This window comes from Phallusia mammillata, chromosome 5, assembly GCF_965637545.1.
Source record: "Phallusia mammillata chromosome 5, kaPhaMamm4.hap1.1, whole genome shotgun sequence".
Taxonomy (NCBI): Eukaryota; Metazoa; Chordata; class Ascidiacea; order Phlebobranchia; family Ascidiidae; genus Phallusia; species Phallusia mammillata.
Genome location: NC_137256.1, coordinates 2,403,257 through 2,423,041, shown reverse-complemented (window position 1 = coordinate 2,423,041; position 19,785 = coordinate 2,403,257). Strand labels below are relative to the sequence as shown.

Below are 19,785 nucleotides of genomic sequence, written 5' to 3'. Positions count from 1 at the left end.
TATGTACCTCAATAAATTACTGTGATATTAAATCGTGACTCAACTATAATTGGCAGCTTCCAGCAACTGTTTGCGGAATGATCATGCACGAGCTGGCTAAATCGGTTCTCGGAAGGCCCGCCCGTCCGTTACCTACCAAACGAAAGGGGAATTTTGTGGTCGAATCATGAGGGAAAGTCCAAAGTTAGAGGTTAAGGTGGCGGTGAGTTCGACTTGCTTGCAGTGTTTGTCAAAAAATCCTCTGCAAGGACAAATCAAGAAATAACCAGTTACTTTTCCACCCGAAAGTAAAATAAGCAATATTTGAGAAGCTTGTTATAATAATCGAACTGGTCAGTTACGTAAAAAGCGACATGCTAACGTTTTCGGCGTGCTACAGGCACCTGCTCAAAGATTAGAGGCCCAATCATTCGTTATCGCGCAGTGTTTTCGCTGCGTTGCGTTTATTCTTTTTTCCTTTGTTTATCGTGCACTGTACTACACGCATTCAGTGTTATTTACCCTGATGAAGGCGACCTGTATAGGACGTCGAAACGTCGGAATAAAAATACATTTGCCAGAAGAGCTCCATAAACTTGATATTATGTCTGACAGCAATAGCTTATTTATGCAATATAATGTATAATACAAGAACTGGGAACAGATTCTTTGTTTTGCAGAAGCTGTCAATTTCAAAATCAACCACATGTCTATTTCCACAACATGTACAAAACACACACCAAGTAAACGTATTTAAGTTGTGTACCTTATACTATGATATATTTGAAAGCATCCCTATCTCAATGTATCATGCAAACTTGACAATATTTTATAAAAATTTTGAAATGTTATTTCAACTTTAGGTGAAATATAGTCGAAAAACATGTTTGCAGAAAGTATAACCCCCAATTAACCCCGCACGAATAGCATGAATCACCGCAAACGATTTCTCATCACAACATAAGTTTTGCACCCGAATCCTGATGCTAACATCGTCATCTGGACAATGCACTGACGTCAACACACTTCCAAATTGACCCGGCGTTCTATTTGCCCCGCAGGCATACAAGGTCATTCAGCTTATGACGTCATAGAAGCAAGGTGACTTTGCAATTGTTTAACCGTTTTAACGTTAACTTTTTAAACTCTTGCCATGCTTGTTATTTTCCGGTGGGTGGCAGCACAATTGAACTAAAACATTCACCGGGGCAAACTATTTTACTTGGCCGAATGGTCCGGCGCGCCTGACCCATATACAGACATAAAAAAACCTGATCGGGACTCGTCCCCGGGAGAACTATTTTAATGTGAATAAACAAAGTTTTAAATTCGTGGATTTTGAAAGTTTATTTGTTTTCGAATAAAATTTATGACTAAAAAATGAGACAAACGCTAATAAAATAACAAATGGAAACCAAGGTAGAAGGCAATCCTTGTATTATAGTATCATGTCTAAAATATTGCTTGTGTTTTTTTTTTACAATCATCCATTGGCGCTACTTAATTAACGGCTTTTATTTTCGCTGTTACGTCACACCGTCGTGCAGCGATTAGAACCACACGCATGCGCACTATGGAGAAAAACAATCTTATCTATTCGTTAAATTACCGGGTGATTTTGTGCCGGGCGTTAATGAAAATTCACATTTAACCGAAGGCTATATGACGCAAGCGACAGGATGGTTTATAAAGACTGCTGGTGGACGGTTAATATCATACACAGCTTAGCAAAGCAACCTGAACGAAAATGAAGACTTTACTGGTTTTGTGTTCTCTCGTCTCCGTCTCAATGGGCTTCATTTTTGGTGGAGGAGGTTTTCCAACTTTGCCTGGTTTTTCAAGTGAGTTAAGTTTCAAAAGTAAAATATAACAAATATTTCAAGTTTACATAGCTCTTCTGGCAAATGCAATTTTATTTCGACGTTTCGACGTCCTATACAGGTCGTCTTCATCAGGGTAAATAACAATGAATGCGATTAGTACAGTGCACGATAAACATTGGTAAAAAATGGAACGCAAGCACGTCGTTATGACATTCGGTGTTATTAACCCTGATGAAGATTACCTGTATAGGACGTCGAAACGTCGGACTAAAATTACATTTGCCAGAAGAGCTCTACAAACTTGATATTATGCCTGGCAGCAATGGCTTACATATTTAAAACATTTGCTGAATTGTTTTGCAATGCATTATTTGTTATGTATTTTCTCACACTATCGTTTAATTTTTAAACTTTTTACTTTTAGCAACTTGCAAGTTGCCTTCGAGGCCATATCAAAGCTATGTCTCACCAACCAAACCGACATACAAATTTGGGGAGAAGATTAAATTCTACTGCCTACCACAATACAAACTTGTGAAATCAATTACGAAGACTTGTATTTTTGGCAAGTTTCAGCCAACAAACGAACACGCCGTATGCAGTAAGTAAAAGCAATATGATTAGCAAGCTGTTTTTTAAAGTAATCCACACACATCAAAATGTATGCTGCGTATTAACCGTTGTGTGGTCACAGCAATATGTTACTCACAGTAGTCCTCAGCGTGCTCAGGGAGCTTGTGTGTATGCCCAGGCACATGAAAATCTATGCTGCGCACGAACTGGTGTGTGGCCTTAGCATGTACATCTTATGTTGCTCACAGTGGTCCTCAGTGTGCTCAGGGTGCTTGTGTGTTGTCAATTTATCTATTGTTTCTCTTTAGACCCAGTTTGCACCGTAACCGGATACGAATGGACCAAGTTTTACGACCGGGACGACCCCTCCGTCACTGGCGATCACGAACTTCGGTCTCTGATGCGAAATCCTAATGTTTGTGCGAAACCAGTTTCTATCGACGCCCGGGTTGTAGGAACGAACAAAGACTTCCGAACAACGAATGAAAAAGTCGAAATTTTACCAAGTTTGGGTCTAAAATGTTTGAAGAAAAACAACAACAATAAATGTTCGGACTACAAAGTGCGATTCTGCTGTGGTAAGTGGTTACTTCTTTAACAAAACGTAATCTAACTAAACTAGTATTCGTTACCAAATCAGACATTTGTGTTTTAGTTCTTGTAGCGTAGACTAATCAAAGAAAGTCGGTCTCCCGACCACGAAGTCAGTCTCAATATGATATATAACTTAAATATAGCATAGTTACTGGTCTGCGCTTGGGCTCTTTTTAGCTAACTTAGCCGGTAAGTCACGTCTAGATTTCCAAGGCCTCGCTATTATTGCCCTGGGCGTTGTGGTTTGCCTAGTTCTGCTTGAGTAAACTCTGCAATTTATAGCCTTGTCCAATGGGCCTGATATCAAATGTGAAAAAGCCCAAATAGCATGTTTGTATAACTAACCAAGAACGCTACAAAAGTTACACTAAAAAAGTGTGTTTGTATAAGAAGCATGGAAATTATATCTACTTGTTTGCAATGCACCTGCAGTGTTACATGCTTGTCCGTTCGTTTTCTAGATGCTGACGAATGTGCGAGTTCACCGTGTAGTTCTCATGGGACTTGCACCAATACGGACGGCAGTTTTAGGTGCTCATGCAATACGGGTTATACCGGAGACGGATTTTCTTGCAGAGGTAAGAAATGATTGTTTACATTGTTTTTTTTAAGGTGTTTTGAAACGGTCCCCCAAATTTCTCCAGCGGTTTCCCAAATAAGCAAATATGGCTATTTTTTGGTATTTAAATGAAACACTTGCGGTCTCTTAAAACTACTTAGCGGTCACCCAAACCAAACCTTAAAAAAACCCTGGTTGTTTACACTTTTGTTTATTTACCATTCTAGATAAAATGCTGACAATGCAAGTATTGATGACTTTGTTTTGTTTTAAAGAAACGTTTCACTTAAATTTTTACCACAAATCCAGATTTTTAGAAAACAATTGTTCTTAAATTTATGACGTCATAATACTACTGTTTCGGCATAGAATAATCACACGCAACTTTTTTGGGTGATTGCAAATTTGTTTTTTTCGAACAGACGTCAACGAATGCACTGAAGTTTCTGGCTTTTGTGGAAACGGGGCTTCATGCACAAACACACCTGGAGGAGCGAGCTGTAGTTGTCCGGCTGGTACCACAGGAAATCCAAAAGTTGAATGCACAGGTATGACACGTACCTTAAGTTTTACTAACACCAAAATGTTCACATAACAATCAATTCAAATATGTAGACACATTACAAAAAGATTTACATGCAACTTTTGTTCATGTTAATTAAACAGGTATTTTGTTTTCTCCTCTCTTAAGTCTGGGGTGTACTTAAATCAGAAATGTTAGTTTCTTCTTTTGATTTATAACTGGTTAACCTAAAAAGTTTGAACAGTTTATGGTAACTTTTTTATTCAGTCTATTTAAAGCTATATTTCAGTAATTGGTATTCATTTGTTCTTATCCAAGTCTTTTGTAAGCTTTTCACAAATATATTCAGACAATTCTCCTTATTTGCATAAAATTTAAATACATATTCTTTTTTGTATATATTTGAATTGGAAGCCTATTTGTTGACAAAAAAACTGTGATTGAATATTCTTTTTATCTGTATAAACAATGTTGTCTGGCACTTAAACTACTGCCTACAGTTTAGTACAGCACTGTACCTAATTTTTAAAAATCACACCTCACTGCAGTGGTCAGGTTCCTACTTAAGTATGTGACAGATCAGTTCATAAACACATATTCACTTCCAGCTATTGATGTTGACGAATGTGCCACTGATACTGACAACTGTCATGCACAGGCAACCTGCCAAAACACCATAGGAAGTTTTACTTGTACTTGTAAATCTGGATACACCGGTGATGGAACCCAATGCACCAGTAAGTTAAATGGGATTCTAAAATCTTGTCTCTTTAATTGAACAGTTTGTTTACAATAAGGTTATCTAAGAATACTTAAAACAACCCGCAAATCATTTCACCTTTATGTAGTTACACCATGTTGTTGTTGTTTTGCAGGAATCACATGTCCCAAGCCCACACCTCCAGAAAATGGCAAAATTATATTCGGCAAGAGCTCATACAAACCTGGTGACAGTTTGATATTCAGCTGCAATGATCATTATGTTCATGACTATGCAAAGCATGGTTTCCCAAGGTACAAATGTGGAAACAATGGAGAATGGAGTGGCAGCAAACTTGTTTGTGAAGGTGGATATTATATAGTTTGTAACAGACTCTCTAATATTGCGTATTAGTGACAAAAATTGACAACAGTTTTACAATGCACCTTATGAAAAGGACAAACATTTGGTCTTGTTTAATTGCTATGTGCAAAGATGTATGTTTTGTGCCTTACATTTACAGGTACAATTTTTATTGTGTTATTTGTTATTTAAATACAATTTAAGGATACTGATGTTGGTATGTAGCAGTCTGATAAAAATCTAAATCTGTTAGCAACTTTGACTGCTTGTATTGAAAGATTTCACTTCATCTTTTAACCTGATCTTTGAAACCTTCCTATAACTGAAACCTAGGGTAATTTTGCACTAAATCAAGTTGTACATTTTTGTTTTAAGGTAGCTGTAGGTATGCATGCTCCTCACACAGTATCCATTTGCTGAGAGGATCGCCTCCTTGTGGCTGTGATCCCTCGTGCAAAGAAAATGGAACCTGCTGTGCAGATTATACACAAAACTGTGGTAAGTCAAAATAAACCAGTCACTTTAGGGTGGCTACCTCCAAACCTACAAAACTGAGCTAAATAGTTGCCTTGTGCTAGAAGGCTTTAACTGTGCCCTCAAAAGTACGACACTGCTTACATTCAGGAAATACACAATACATAGTTGATGTAAATGTTAATAACCTTGTAGCTTTGTGCTGGCTACATTACCTTACTTTATAGAAAGTTGCTGATTTATCCAACCTCATGTTCAAATGATTTCTTTTTGCAGAGACATGCTCATTTGGCTGTCAAGACAAACCAGGATGTAAATGTTCCAACTGTTTAGGAGACTGCTGTAAAAATTACAAACAAGCTTGCTGTAAGTTAAGATTAAAGTTAAATTTACCTATTTAAGTTGCAGCATACAAGACGTTAGTGACAATACTTCCAGCATGCTTCCATTAAAGCTAAAATAACACTAACTGTGAAGTGACATTTTGCAAAATGTACTTTTAAACCGGCCATCTTACCTTTGATTTTAAAAACTGAGAGGCATAAGAACGAATTAAGCCAAGTCTATCGAGCATGTCCATGTGGCAGGGCATAGGTTTGATAAATCAAAGTCTGGTATTAGAAACGACGGGAGTCTTTTTGGGCCTGATGCTCTTACAACTTACCTAAACTTGGTGGTTAGCCCGCCGAAAGTCTAATCACAGGCACCTATGATATACCATGTTGGCAGTGGTGGGATTCAGTCGGTTCGCATCGGTTCTATAGAGCCATCTCACGAATATTTATGAGATCAACGAACCGGTTAGCATTACTTGTTACTGTCAGTGGACTTTTTGTAACAGAACCGGCTGAAAATATGACTTTTGTGATAAAACCGGCTGACAAAAAAATGGAATCCCACCACTGCATGTTGGATTAATTGTTGATGTATGGACCTCGTTTATGCAACAATTTACCGATAAAAGATATCTATACCAATTTTCTCTTTATTTGCAGTGTACCCAAATCCAGTTCCAACGTTTTCATTTCCCCCAAAACCAACGTTTACATTTCCACCCAGACCAACGATTTCCTATCCATTTCCGACTGGATCTTTTACCTTCCCACCATTCACGCCTCCGGGGAAAAAATAAAAATATCTCTGCAAAATTTTGACTTTTATGTGCAAATAAAATCTAAACCTATAGCAACTGATTGTTCCTGCTTGCTTGATAGTTGGGTATTTGTGGTTTTTGCTCTGCAGTGAAAAAATATAGAAACGTCTGATGCAGTTTATGCCGTCGACAACTTTGTTTGAAACGGTGGAACTAGATTGGTTGGACTCCATTAAAGTCAAAACAGTCACAAAAAACGGATAAAAATGACTCCTCCTTGTAGAGAACCATAAAAATATTAGGTTAGGGTTGCCATACGTCAGGATTTTCCCTGACATGTCAGGGTATTTAGTGTTCAAATCTGCGTCAGGGAGAAATGTTAAAATGTATTTAAAAGTCAGGAATTTAAGAAAAAAAGATATATATATACTATGAAATTAGTACCAACGAAGTTTCTAGTAGTTAGCTACAATCGCGTCTATACCATGAAACTTAAAGAGACAAACTGGCGGCGTGCAGGTTAACGTACAAGGTTACTGTTTCGTTTTGCAGTGTGTATGCGCGCGTAACAACTGGAAACTAACTAACAACCAAAGATATATGTGCTTATTGTTTCAAGGATAGTAAGAGTAGTGAGCTTAGCCTAACAAACATAACTAAACAGAAGCCAGCAAAAAGCCAATTCACAAGGATCAGAGTATCGTATCCAACGTTTTCTCGTGTCGCCGTCCGTGTGACTTCCGAATATTCTAAATTTATTCCTGAATAGAAGTGTTTGGATCCCAAAAATGGTTAACGCAGCGGTTCCTAAACTGGGGCCCGCGGTCCTTTGGGGCATTTTGCGGGGACCGCGAAAAGGTGGAAGTAATCCTATATTTTTATTTGGCGTCAGTTTGTGCAACTGAATAAGTTTAAATGAAAGAGAAAGTGTGATTCGACCGTCCCCATTGCTAAACAATAGGCTTTATTGCATGATGACTAACAAAAATGCAATTGTTCGCGCACAATTATAATGTTTTTGTCTTGTCTGTGATGTCAGATTTGGATCATTGTTATGTGCAATTTTTGCATAACTAGCTAAAATTCTGCAATCAACTTTCGTTTTTCTAAAATACACATTCAGACTTAAAGTTTGAGAAAAACTGGGTTAACGCAACCGAGATAAATTTTGTCAGGGATTGTGTATCATAAAATATGGCAACCCTATATTAGGTGCTCTACAAATCAACAGCCTTGCAATCGCTATTTCTGAACAGGTGCACTTTGAACCATACAGCTTCCAAAAGGTGCTGACCAAATTAGTATTACATGAGATTTTCACAAATTTTATTTTCAAATCAATACCAAATAAAATATAGCGTAATGGCAAACCTAATGCTGAGTGATTTGGCATTGAATTTTTATTGTGAGGATTTCCAGTTTTATTCCGACTTCTTTAGGCTGACAATTGTCAATTTGTAGAACTGTTGGACAATGACTGGTTTGGAAGGATGAAAACAAGAGGCTTTTTCATGTGAATGATTTCCTGACTTCGTATGAAAAGGTTTATTAAAGGGCCCCGGCAGCGGCGATGTGACTTTTTCTACATTTTAGCCATTTAGAATTGCCATACTGCGGGGATTCCGTGTCACTAATTTTTTTTGTCCTATGATTTGTCGTTTTCGAGATATTCAATCAAAAAATGAGCTCTCGAGCGACACCTAGGTTTAAAATATAGCAGCGATTGTTACGTCACCAACTTCCAACAATGGCGATGCTCAGCTGTTGTTTTTGTTGCTTGTTTTAGCTTTGATACGTACATTTTTTACTGTTTACAACCGATAGAACCAACGTAAATATTTAGTTCACAAAAATATTGACTATTTTACCCATGCTCAAGTGAATCAGAAGAAGATCATTATGCTTATGTGGACAAAGATATATTGTAGGTTATTCGTTTGAAACACAGTACCAAGAGGATGAACTAAGCGTGGACGAACCACAGTCAGCCAGCCTTCAAATGCAAATGGAGCATACAAATTGGTAACAGTCTTGCTTCGCTGAGCTAAGTTTAGTTTTAACGGTATTATTGTAGGTGTTTATGTACAAACTGTGTGATAATGGAGGAGAGAAAATCGTGCGTTTGTTGCCATAAAATTAGTAAGTATAACAGCAGTTATCCAAGTTCAACGAATATTCTGAGTCGAATCTGCTTTGTATAAATGCACATCCTGGATTTGAACCCATTTGTCTCAATGTGTATGCATTAGAAGCAACATAATTATCGATTTAAACGTCAATTCGGAAACCATGATGACAAAGTTTTACTGTACTAACTGAGGAACATGCAATATGCAACCAGCAACTGCTATTTACTTAGGCGTTACAGATATACAGCCCACAGAAAATTTGTTGAATGGTGCTGAAGAAGACTATTACCAACATGAATACATGGAATGGCATTTGGCTTTAACACCAGAACATTTGCCATACCCCTAGCGAAAGCGAAAAAGAGTCACATTGCTGGCCTTTTGATTTCCTATCGAATTGCAACCCTACACAGAACACACTGCAGGCATTTTGCACGCTTAAGTCCAAAAATTAAAACGAAACACCAAAATACTAAAACTGACTAACGTTGTTGGCGTCGCTGAACGTTAACAACCACCGACGACAAACACGCTCCAAACTAGTGATGCACCGAAGTTTCGGTTGGACTTTTTTCTAAAATTCGGCCGAAACCGAACTTTTTGATTGCATTGAATTAATGCCTACACTATCATTTTCGCCTATACGAAACGTAATAAATTAACTAATTGTTGTGTTTATAAAATACGAGCCACATTGTCTACAAAATATTACAAGTTTAGTAAAACTTCCGCATTGTGAAAGTGATTTTGATTTATCATAATTCACTTCACTCGCATCAACGGCACAAGGTTCAGTTGGCAACATTCATATAAACGGGGATTTTAGGTTCGGCCTGATTCGGCCGAAATTATTCGGCCTCGTGGCCGAATATTCGGTTTCGGCCCGAACCTTTTTAGGCGGGTTCGGTGCATCACTACTCCAAACCAAGTTGGTACGAGGTGACGTCACAGGGCGCTTGGACAATGTGACAAAATATCCGCAAGGTGTCAGTGTTTTTAGATTTTAAACATAAATATTTTACTAGTAACTTTGAATTTTGTCATTTTAAACCTGAAATCGTGTTTATAAAAATTCAACAAATAACATATTAAAAAATGAGCAGGGGCTCTAAAAAAAATTCCGATGTTGTGTTTTCAGTTAGTTGTGCCTGCCTGCTGGATTATGACATCACAAAACGAATCAATGAAACAAAACTAGCACTGCCCTCGTTCTGAAAAAAGGTTACAGACAAAACATGTTCGTTATTTGAAATTGACCAGACTGCATGAAGCTTAACTGGTTTAATAGTAACAAAGTGAACAGTTTTACAGAAACGTTTTTGAGGACAATTAGGAAATTGTGAACTTGTTAATAGGCATGTCATTAGAATTAGTTGCTATATTTTTTGCATATGTCGACTGGTTATGTACCAGGGCGCTAGCATATATGGACTGGTTATGTACTTGTGCATGACATTGAAACAAGTTAATTGGTAAACGGTTGTTCAACCAGCCGGATATCACCCCTGAGCTGTTTCTGCAATGCTTGGGGCATTGTTGTGATAAAAAAGCACTGCCCTGCCGATTGCTTACAGCTTTGTAGTAAAGTAGACTAATACCAACAACCAGAAATAACCCACCAAGGAAAATTCATGTCCTTTTATGGAGAGTAAAGTAAGTTGTGTAAAACGATGCATGACTTTGAAAACAATTGTTTCTTTTTTACATTTTGCCTTTTTTCCACCGCAGGTTTCTGATTCTGCGCCTTAACTGACAATCAGTCAGGCTGTTGGGTTTGCAAGAAAAGGTTTTTGGTGGTTTTCCTCACTTGCAACTAACTCTCAGTGTATTAAAATTGTTTAAGTTTTGTATGGACATGTTCAGTTTTGTGAGGGTGTGGTAGAATGCATGTTAAACTTGTACAACGTGCTGCAAATGCTGCATGTCGAAATTCGTGTGCCCCAAGCAACGTGGTGATGTAAGTGTTAATCTTTGTGTCCATTGGAACTTTAAATCGCGTGCTTGAAGGAATGTCAACTGTGTTGCGAGGTTGCCCAGCACACGACGGCTACAATAGAAAATGGTCACATCAAGGGCTCTTATGAGGTAAGCACTATTCCTAATTCACACGGAATTAGGTTTCAAGGCAACCATCGTACTAACTAACTTTTGAATCCATTAGCGCTGCGTAAACAAAGAAGGCTTTAGGGAAAAAAATACCATTTCTTTACGTTTTGCTATCTGCTTTATTACATCTGTAGCACTGCTTTAAATTAAAGTAAGGCCGTATCTGTGTTGATGGTAGCGCTGCAAAGTTAAAAACGTACCCACGAGGTGTAGCCAGCAAAGCGTGTTAAAACCCGGGTACCAAATGATTAAATCGCATTTCTGTGCTTTTCTGTCTCTGGCCCTTGCCCAACTGCCATGCAGATGCAATTTGTCAAAACCCTGAAGAAAAGTGGTACTTGGAACGCTGCATTCACTGGTGATGGAACACAATGCGTAATTCAACCTTCCTAAGACAGCTACTGTAAAATGTAGTAATAGAATATGTCTACTGGTCCTAATTTAAAAGAACCCTACGAGTTACTTTCTGCTTAATACGGGCCTTTACTAACAGATTAGAACTAAGTCATTGCGTTCTTATCTTTGTGTTTGTCATGCCTTTGTTTGTGTTTTCGCCTGTTTTTTCTCTTCTTGTAAACTTTTTTTTGTCGATTGGAATGTTTACCCAAATGATTGCGTGCTTCTTTTTTCGCAAATGATCTCTTTTGACTCCTTGGGAAAGTGCTTTTGCCTTTACAAATATTTTACGTAATGTAAACGTAATGTAACTGTCACTACAAACACTTTCCCAAGGAAGTCAAAAGAGATCATTTGCGATGTTTTAACTTTAAGCTTCAGAATAATGTCGTTTTTCATTATGCTGGCGTTCACCTAAAACTGGATTTACTCAATATACTAAATCAGCCGCCCACCAAGCATCCCCATATGGAAAGGTATAGGCCAAAAAATGCAGCCTGCGTTGAATTCGAACCCACGACAGCAGTCTTTTCGGGACTCGCCTAGGCCGTAGGTTACGTTTTGCCCACCAGAACGTTAGGGCTTCTTCAATCAGAGCAATGAATAAAATATTATCCAGCACACAAGCGAAAACGTATAAGAGCAGCGGGATACGATAAAATAAGGTTAAGCTACTAACACCATACACCACGGGACACCCACATTTAGCTAATTTTCGATAGGTGGCGCAAAGAGCACTGTTTCCACTTAAAACGGTATATCCCAAAAAATGCTCACAGTTAGGGCTATTAGGGTCGGGGTAAGGTATTAGCATTTAAAATTCAATAAAACTATCAAAAAAATAGTTTGTGATGTAAATTTTTTAAACATTTACTTCCCAAGCCAACCCCTGTTTAGCCGCTAAATAAATAATTCAGCTCTTTGCGTCACCTATCGAAAATGAGCTAAATGTGGGTGTCCCGTGAGGTATGGTGTCAGTAGCTCAACCATAAAATAATTACATAAAAGTTTTCCATGATGAGTTGCGTGTGATTGCAATGTCAGTAGCTCAACCAAAAAATAATTACATAAAAGTTTTCCATGACGAGTTGCAATATAACAGTGCATAATTTACGTCCGATAACACAGTGGTTCCCAACCTTTTTTTGTCGCGACCCAAATACTTACCAAAATTTTGTTTTGTGGTCTCTCGCGACCCATGGGCATGCATTCTTACTATTTGGGTTGAATTTTTGTTTGTAAATCAGGAAAGCTTTTCGAAAATTACTACGTCAGTTTGAAAAATAAAAAACATCAAACAAAAATTATTCGTTTTTCCGCCAACTTTAGAGCTGGTTCAAAGCATTATGACCCAGACAACGCTTAGCAGTGATCTCACACAAACAGAATAATTCAATATCACGCCAAATAGTCATGAAATGGTTATTGGGAAACAATTTATAGCCTTGGGAAATAACAAAATAACGCTACGAAACGTAGATGCTCTTATTGTCACAAAAACTGGCGACTCAACAGAATTTACAGGCGACCCAACTTTGGGTCGCGACCCATAGGTTGGGAAACACTGCGATAACATATGTCCAATTGTATCACTGAAACAATCACCAAGCCGGAAATAGCTGCGCGAAGTTAAAAAAGTCCTGGAGCACAAAACAGTGGAAGGCACAATTGGTGGATAATGGCTGAACGCGATGCAGCTACACCGTATAATAATTATTTGGTCACAGCATTCAGCTACACCTTATTCTGAAGCGTTATGTGGGGGGAGCTCACAAGGGTTTAAGTTTGGCGCACTGCGAGTATAACACGACAAAAACGGGGCAGTTATCATAAATCGGTTAATTATGTTTCGTCGTACGCGCAACTTGCATTTACAAATCAAACTGTCCATTGATGTTACTTACGATAGCCATAAAAGTTTGTTTGTCCGGACCTTTATTGTATGTTTTGGTCAAACTGGTCGTAATTTCTAAACCCACGGACGCCAAATATTTTAAATTAAAAATAAACAACGTTTAGCAAAAGCTTAACTTTAACTAACTTAATTTAAGCATATGACGACTTTTACTAACAAAACCTTCTGTTTGGACTTAAAATATTTTTTTACTACAGTGCTAACTGCATTTCCTTTTGTTGTCAAAACACTTGGACTCCTTTGTACATAGGTAAATGGTTCACAGTGCAAAACAAAATAAGAAGTTTGAGCTCAAATAAGACCGAGTGCCAAGTCAAACCCGAATCAAGTCCGTTTTATACGAGCTTAAACCCGCACCTGACCTGACTTCCAACTGTGTTACTCTTTCACATGAGTTTTGTTCAATTGTCACCATCTGCAACTATTTTTAACGCTTTAATAAAACCCAAATTGTCAAGGGTGTAGAATAAAACGTACTCATGAAATCAAGAACTAACAAGCTACCTTTGCACTCAAAGCTAATATGCAATAGTTGAGAAACTTATAATAATCGTTATAAGTTATAATAATCGCACCGATCAGTTACGTAAAGAGCGGCATGCTATATACCAGGGGTTCTCAACCTGGGGTACATGTACCCCTTGGGGGTACGAAGCACCAAAGCAGGGGGTACGACATGCAGTGTGAAATTGTACGCGATTTAGGCATATTTGTAAAGAATGCGTAACAAGTTACTTTGTTATGTGTCTTTGACTGATTTGAATTGACTGATTGTTGATGTGCTGTAAATACTGTTGAAATTGTCTGTTTTAATGCATGCATCAAAATCTTAAGTTCTTAATACACTGAATTTAATTCCTATTATATAATTTTGTTTACTTCCGTCGGCCATTGTAGACAGGGGGTACGAAAAAAATTCCTGAAAGCTCAAAGGGTACGAGCGCTAAAAAGGTTAAGAAACACTGCTATATACTGTCTAATAAGGTACCTGAAGGTATATAGACCCGGAATGTAATAAGGCCCACTGCTAATATTTTTTTATATACAAGAAAAAATGCTGCCGTTTTCATGTAATTTTAAAATATACACGTACTTACAATGATTTACAAAGTTTTGGATCTGCAAGTTATGTGTAATTGATATTATGACCAATCCAAATTTAGAAGTGTTTGTTTTCAACTTATTATAATTTTTTTAAAAAATGGCAACAAAAATAAAAAGGTTGTGTTATCGAAATGAAATCTTATTACGTTAAATTAGTGATGGGGTCATTTTAGTTTAATTGAAGCATTATCCCATCAACAGAATTACTTCAAATAAATTTTGTTAGGGTGTTGTTTGTCAGCCATTGCTTGCAATAAGGCCCAACGGTTTTTGTCATTTTCTAAAGTGTATTTATAGTAAAGGCGACCCCAATTAACCCGGCATCACACTTCAAACTTGACCCGGCGTTTTAATTGCCCCGCAGGCATCCAAGGTCATTCAGTTTGTGTCAAGGTGACTTTGCAATCATTAAACCTTTTTTCATCGTTTATACTGGTGCCTTGCTAGCTATTTTCCGCTGGGTGACGCAATTTTGCCGCTCTTAATAAACTGAACTATAGCTCGCATTGAGTCAAGTATATTTTGCCGGGTAAACAAATCGTAGCAGCAACAATTGAGCTAAAATATTCACCAGGCCGAGCTATTTCAAATTGAATAAACAAAGTTTTAAATTTGTTGATTTGAAGAAGTGTGATTGTTTTCGAATAAAAATTATGAACAAAATATAAAACAAAGCTAAATTAAATAACAAAAGGAAACCAAGGTATTGGACAATCCTTGTATTAGAGCAGCGGTTCTCAAACTGGGGTCCGCAGTCCTTTAGGGGTCCGTGAGGCAATTTTAGGGGACCGCGAAAAGGTTGAAGTACTTCTATAATCTTATTTTGCGCCAGTTTGTGCCACTGAATGAGTTTAAATCATAGTAGAATTAAGAATCGACTGTCCCCAATTGCTAGAAAATAGCCTTCATTGCACAAAAACTAACAAAAATGCATTTGTTGGCACACAATCGTAATGTTTTTTTGTTTTGTTTGTGATGTCACAAGCTGTCTTTGGATCCTTGTTAAGGGCAATTGCATAACTAGCTAAAATCCTGCAATCAACTTTCGTTTTTCTGAAATACACATTCCAGCTAAATGACCGCAAGCCCCCGAAACAATGGCAAAGGGACCGTTTAGAAAAAATAATGAAAAGTTTGAGAACCACTGTATTAGAGTATCATGTCTTAAATATTGCTTGGTTGTTGTTTTACAATCATTTATTAAATGCTGAACAGGCGTTTTCGTGGACAAAAACAACTAGTATTTTTGTTTAACATTACACCAGTTGAACGACATTTTTGTTAAATCAATCATTTATTGTCGCTAATTAAATAACGGCTGCCTGACGTTGATGCAAATTTACATTTACCCGCTGGCTATATGACGCAACGACAGGATGGTTTATAAAGACTGCTGGTAGAAGGTTGTTATCATTTTCAGCTATTAGCAACGCAACCGGAACGAAAATGAAGACTTTATTGGTTTTGTGTTCTCTTGTCTCCTTCTCAATGGGCTTAATTTTTGGCGGAGAATTTCCTACTTTACGAGGTAAATCAAGTTCCCAAAGTAAAAAAAACAAACATTTTAAACATTTAAAACATTTGCTGATGATTTTATGCATTTGTTATGTATTTTCTCACACTACAGTTAAATTTTTAAACTTTTCTCTTTCAGCATCTTGTACGCCGCCTTCGAGGCCGTACCAAAGCTATTACTCACCGAAGAAATCAAAATACGGATTTGGAAACAAGATTACATTCAAGTGCCTATCCTCATACGAACTTGCGAAATCAGTTACAAAGACTTATTTTTGGCAAGTTTGAGCCAACAAACGAACACGCCGTATGTAGTAAGTGAAAGCAAATTAATAAGCAAGTTGTCTTTTAAAGTAATCCAAACACAAAAAAAATATGCTGCATTTTTTTTCTGTAACCGGTAAGTCACATTTAGTTCCGGTAAAATTCTGCATGAAGTAATTAGGTTCCGATTCGTGTAGGAAAATCCTTCCAATTATGCTTCCGACACAAGCTTAGATTTCGAAGACCTCGCTATTATTGTCCTGGGCGTTGTGGTTTGTCCAGCCCTGCTTCAGTAAACGCTGTATTTTTTAGTCTTGTCCATGGGCCTGATATCAAAAGTAAAGAAGCCCAAATAAATGCATTTGTAATTATGTTACACCTAAGAACGTTATGTAAAGGTAGAACTGTAAATTGTGTTCGTAAGAAGCATGGGAATTTTACCTACATGTTTGCAACGCACCTGCAGTGTTACATGCTTGCCCGTTCGTTTTCTAGGTGCTGACGAATGTGCAAGTTCACCGTGTAGTTCACATGGGACTTGCACAAATACGGATGAAAGTTTTAGGTGCGAATGTAATACAGGTTACGTTGGAGACGAATTTTCTTGCAGAGGTAAGAAATAAGTGTTTACACTAATCTTCACTTACCATTCTAGATAAAATGTTGACAATGCAAGTAATAATGATTATGTTCTAAGATTTTTGACGTCATAATAGTACTGTTTTGACATAGAATAGCCACACGCAACTTTTATGTGTGATTGCAAAAGTCGTTTTTTTCTAACAGACGTCAACGAATGCACTGAAGTTTCTGGCTTTTGTGGAAACGGGGCTTCATGCACAAACACTCCTGGAGGAGCGAGCTGTAGTTGTCCGGCTGGCACTACAGGAAATCCAAAGGTTGAATGCGTAGGTATGAAACAGACCCAGAACAACAAATATTGAACAAAATAATCAATTCAAATATTTGGACCTATTACAAAAAGATTTAAAAGCAACTTTGTTCATGTTATTCAAACTGGTCTTTTATTTTATTTCTCCTCTCCAAGTCTTGGGGTGTATTTAAATCAGAAATATTAGTGGACGCTTCAGGGCTGATCCCAGTATGCATAGGCGCCGAGTAGGCGGTGGCGGGGTGGCGCCGCTACCTTGGGTTTGTAAAGCACGGTGGCGGCCACCGTGGATATTTTGGTTTCTTTATTGCGGTATGGTACGAAACATCGCAAAATCTATAGAAAAAACAGTAAAATTTGCTTTTAAACAAACGTACTGACAATATAGCAACAAAACTTGCCTCAAAACTCCAACCTGTTTTGGTTAGTGCCTTGTTTATGACATTTGTTTGCCAGTGAGTGTTTGGCCATTATTGTGTGCAATGCGATTGTGTTGTGATAAAAAAAAAGGTTAATTCAGGTGATACAAAGAAACAACAACTTGACGAAACATTTTTTAAACGTCGCTAAACCAATAATAAACAGCAACGTGTTCAAAAATAAACAATGCTTCAAACTTTTAGTTTTTTTTTCTAAATTTTGACGAACGTTCCATTCTATGGGAAGTTTGGCTTTGATTTGAGCTTTTGTGTTTGCACGCATTGACGTCACATTATGTGTTTAAACCTATAGCCCAGTATCAAATAGCTTTGTGACCTACAGGTTGAGAAAAACTGGTCTTAGACTACACCTCACCCAAGTTCTGGTATATCTGGATGGATTATTTGCAAGGGTTTATTTTGTAAACTGGATTAACCTGTGTATAAAAATACTTAATACAACCTTGAAATCATTTTTATGTAGTTGGACACAATTTTTTTTTTTGCAGAAATCACATGCCCGCAGCCCACACCACCAGAAAATGGCAAAATCATAATCATATTCGGCAAGCGCTCATACAAACCTGGGGACAGTTTGTTATTCAGATGCAATAATCATTATTTTCATGACTATGCAAAGCATGGTATCCCAAGGTACACATGTGGAAGCAATGGAGAATGGCGTGGAAGCAAGTACATTTGTGAAGGTGGATATTTTATATTTCGTATCAGACCCCCTAAGATTGCCTATTGGTAAAAAAAAATTGACAACAGCTTTACAGTGCACCTTAGAAAAAGCGTTTGTTCCTAAAGTTTTTGCCATGTACAAAGATGTATATTGTGCGGCTTACATATACGGGTACAATTTTTACCTTGTTTGTGAGGATACTGATGTTGGTATGTAAGAGTCTGATAAAAATCTTCACTACATTATTAAACCTGACTTTTAAAAGCCTCCAATTACTCTACAACATTGGTTAATGTTGCACTGTATCAATTTGTACATTTTTGTTTTAAGGTAGCTGCAGGTTTGCATGCTCCTCACACAGTATCCGTATTGTGAGAGGATCGCCACCTTGTGGCTGTGATCCATCCTGCAACGAAAATGGAACCTGCTGTGCATATTATTGGAAAAACTGTGGTAAGTGAATATAATCCAGTGCAGGTTTTTTTTAAGGTTTGGTTTGGGTGACCGCTAAGTAGTTTTAAGAGACCGCAAGTGTTTCACTTCAATACCAAAAACTGTAGTTGTAGTTGCAAGTTCAAATTTTGGGAAACCGCTGGAGAAATTTGGGGGACCGTTTCGGTCCCCCAAAACACCTTAAAAAAACACTGATCCAGTGTCAAATTTTTATGAATGCGACTTTAGGGTGGCTACCTCTAAACCTACAAGCAGTTAACCTACTTAATTAAAGTTTCAGCTTAGAATACAATAGTGACAATACTTTTAACATGCTTCCATTAATGCTAAAATAACATTAGCTATGAAGCAACAGTTTGCAAACATGTACTTCAAACAGGCTAACATACCTTTAATTTAACAAATTTGTTTTTTGCTGACGTTTCGCCCACCAGAACGGTATAGGGCTTAATCAGAGCAATGAAAGAAATATTGCGAGCACACCAGGAAAAATGTACAAAGGCATGCTGAAAAATACCTTTAATTTAAAAAACTGAGCGGCACAATAACAAATTAAGCCAATCTACCCACAAGTATTCCCACATGGCAAGACATAGGTCTAATAAATCAAAGTGCAACATAACAATGAACCCACGACGGGAGTCTTTTTGGGCCTGGTGCTCTTACAACTGACGTAAACAAACTTGGTCGTCAGCCCGCCGAAAGTCCGACCACAGGCACTTTTGGTATGTCATGCTGTTAAATTGTTGTACCTCGTTTCTGCAACAAGTTACCCATAAAAGATATCCATGATTTTCTCTTTATTTGCAGTGTAGCTTACCCAAATCCAATTCCAACTTTCCCTGGAACAACGTTTTCATTTCCCCCCAGACCAACGTTTTCCCATCCATTCCCGACGAGATCTTTTCCCTTCCAATCTTTCACGCCTCCGGGGCAAAAATAATAATATTTCTGCAAAATTGTGACTTTTATGTACAAATAAAAAATACAACCATAACAAAATATACAACCATGGTTGTTTCTGTTTTGCTTGAAACTTTGGTATTTGTGGTTTGTGCTCTTCTGTAAGAAAATATAGAAACGTCTGGTGTGGTTAAGCAGCTTGTTCATGTCCTCAACAACTTTGTTTAAATCCAGTGGAACCATATTGGTTGAACTCCATTAAAGTCACGGTGATAAAGAAAACAACGAAATAACCCCACTATTTAGAGAATCAAAATAAT

The 19,785-nt window shown here is 37.6% G+C and overlaps 2 protein-coding genes and 1 long non-coding RNA gene across 4 annotated transcripts; 2 read left to right on the top strand and 1 right to left on the bottom strand.

Annotated features, from left to right (window-relative positions):
* Nucleotides 1–1,641: 1,641 nt before the first annotated feature.
* Nucleotides 1,642–18,585, top strand: LOC145230261 (uncharacterized). 2 transcript variants are annotated; one of them, XM_080095650.1, is made up of 10 exons: nt 1,642–1,820; nt 2,227–2,403; nt 2,684–2,953; nt 3,431–3,547; nt 3,951–4,076; nt 4,660–4,788; nt 4,927–5,118; nt 5,490–5,612; nt 5,865–5,954; nt 6,584–6,777. In XM_080095650.1, exons 1-10 carry the CDS (start codon nt 1,727–1,729, stop codon nt 6,718–6,720), a joined length of 1,455 nt encoding a protein of 484 aa, XP_079951776.1. In that variant the 5' UTR covers nt 1,642–1,726; the 3' UTR covers nt 6,721–6,777. The 2 variants fall into 2 exon arrangements, with proteins under 2 accessions (XP_079951776.1, XP_079951777.1); XM_080095651.1 differs by lacking the exons at nt 5,490–5,612; nt 5,865–5,954; nt 6,584–6,777 and adding an exon at nt 18,440–18,585 and having other exon boundaries at nt 1,684–1,820.
* Nucleotides 10,732–18,178, top strand: LOC145227931 (uncharacterized). The gene is made up of 6 exons (XM_080092890.1): nt 10,732–10,767; nt 10,818–10,895; nt 15,986–16,160; nt 16,606–16,722; nt 16,897–17,022; nt 17,931–18,178. Exons 1-6 carry the CDS (start codon nt 10,732–10,734, stop codon nt 18,176–18,178), a joined length of 780 nt encoding a protein of 259 aa, XP_079949016.1.
* A 428-nt stretch (nt 18,586–19,013) lies between the features above and the next one.
* Nucleotides 19,014–19,755, bottom strand: LOC145230294 (uncharacterized). Its single transcript, XR_013860622.1, has 3 exons — nt 19,573–19,755; nt 19,383–19,513; nt 19,014–19,321 (listed from the first exon to the last, which is right to left on the bottom strand). It is a non-coding gene; the product is annotated as an uncharacterized LOC145230294 (long non-coding RNA).
* Between the last annotated feature and the right edge of the window lie 30 nt (nt 19,756–19,785).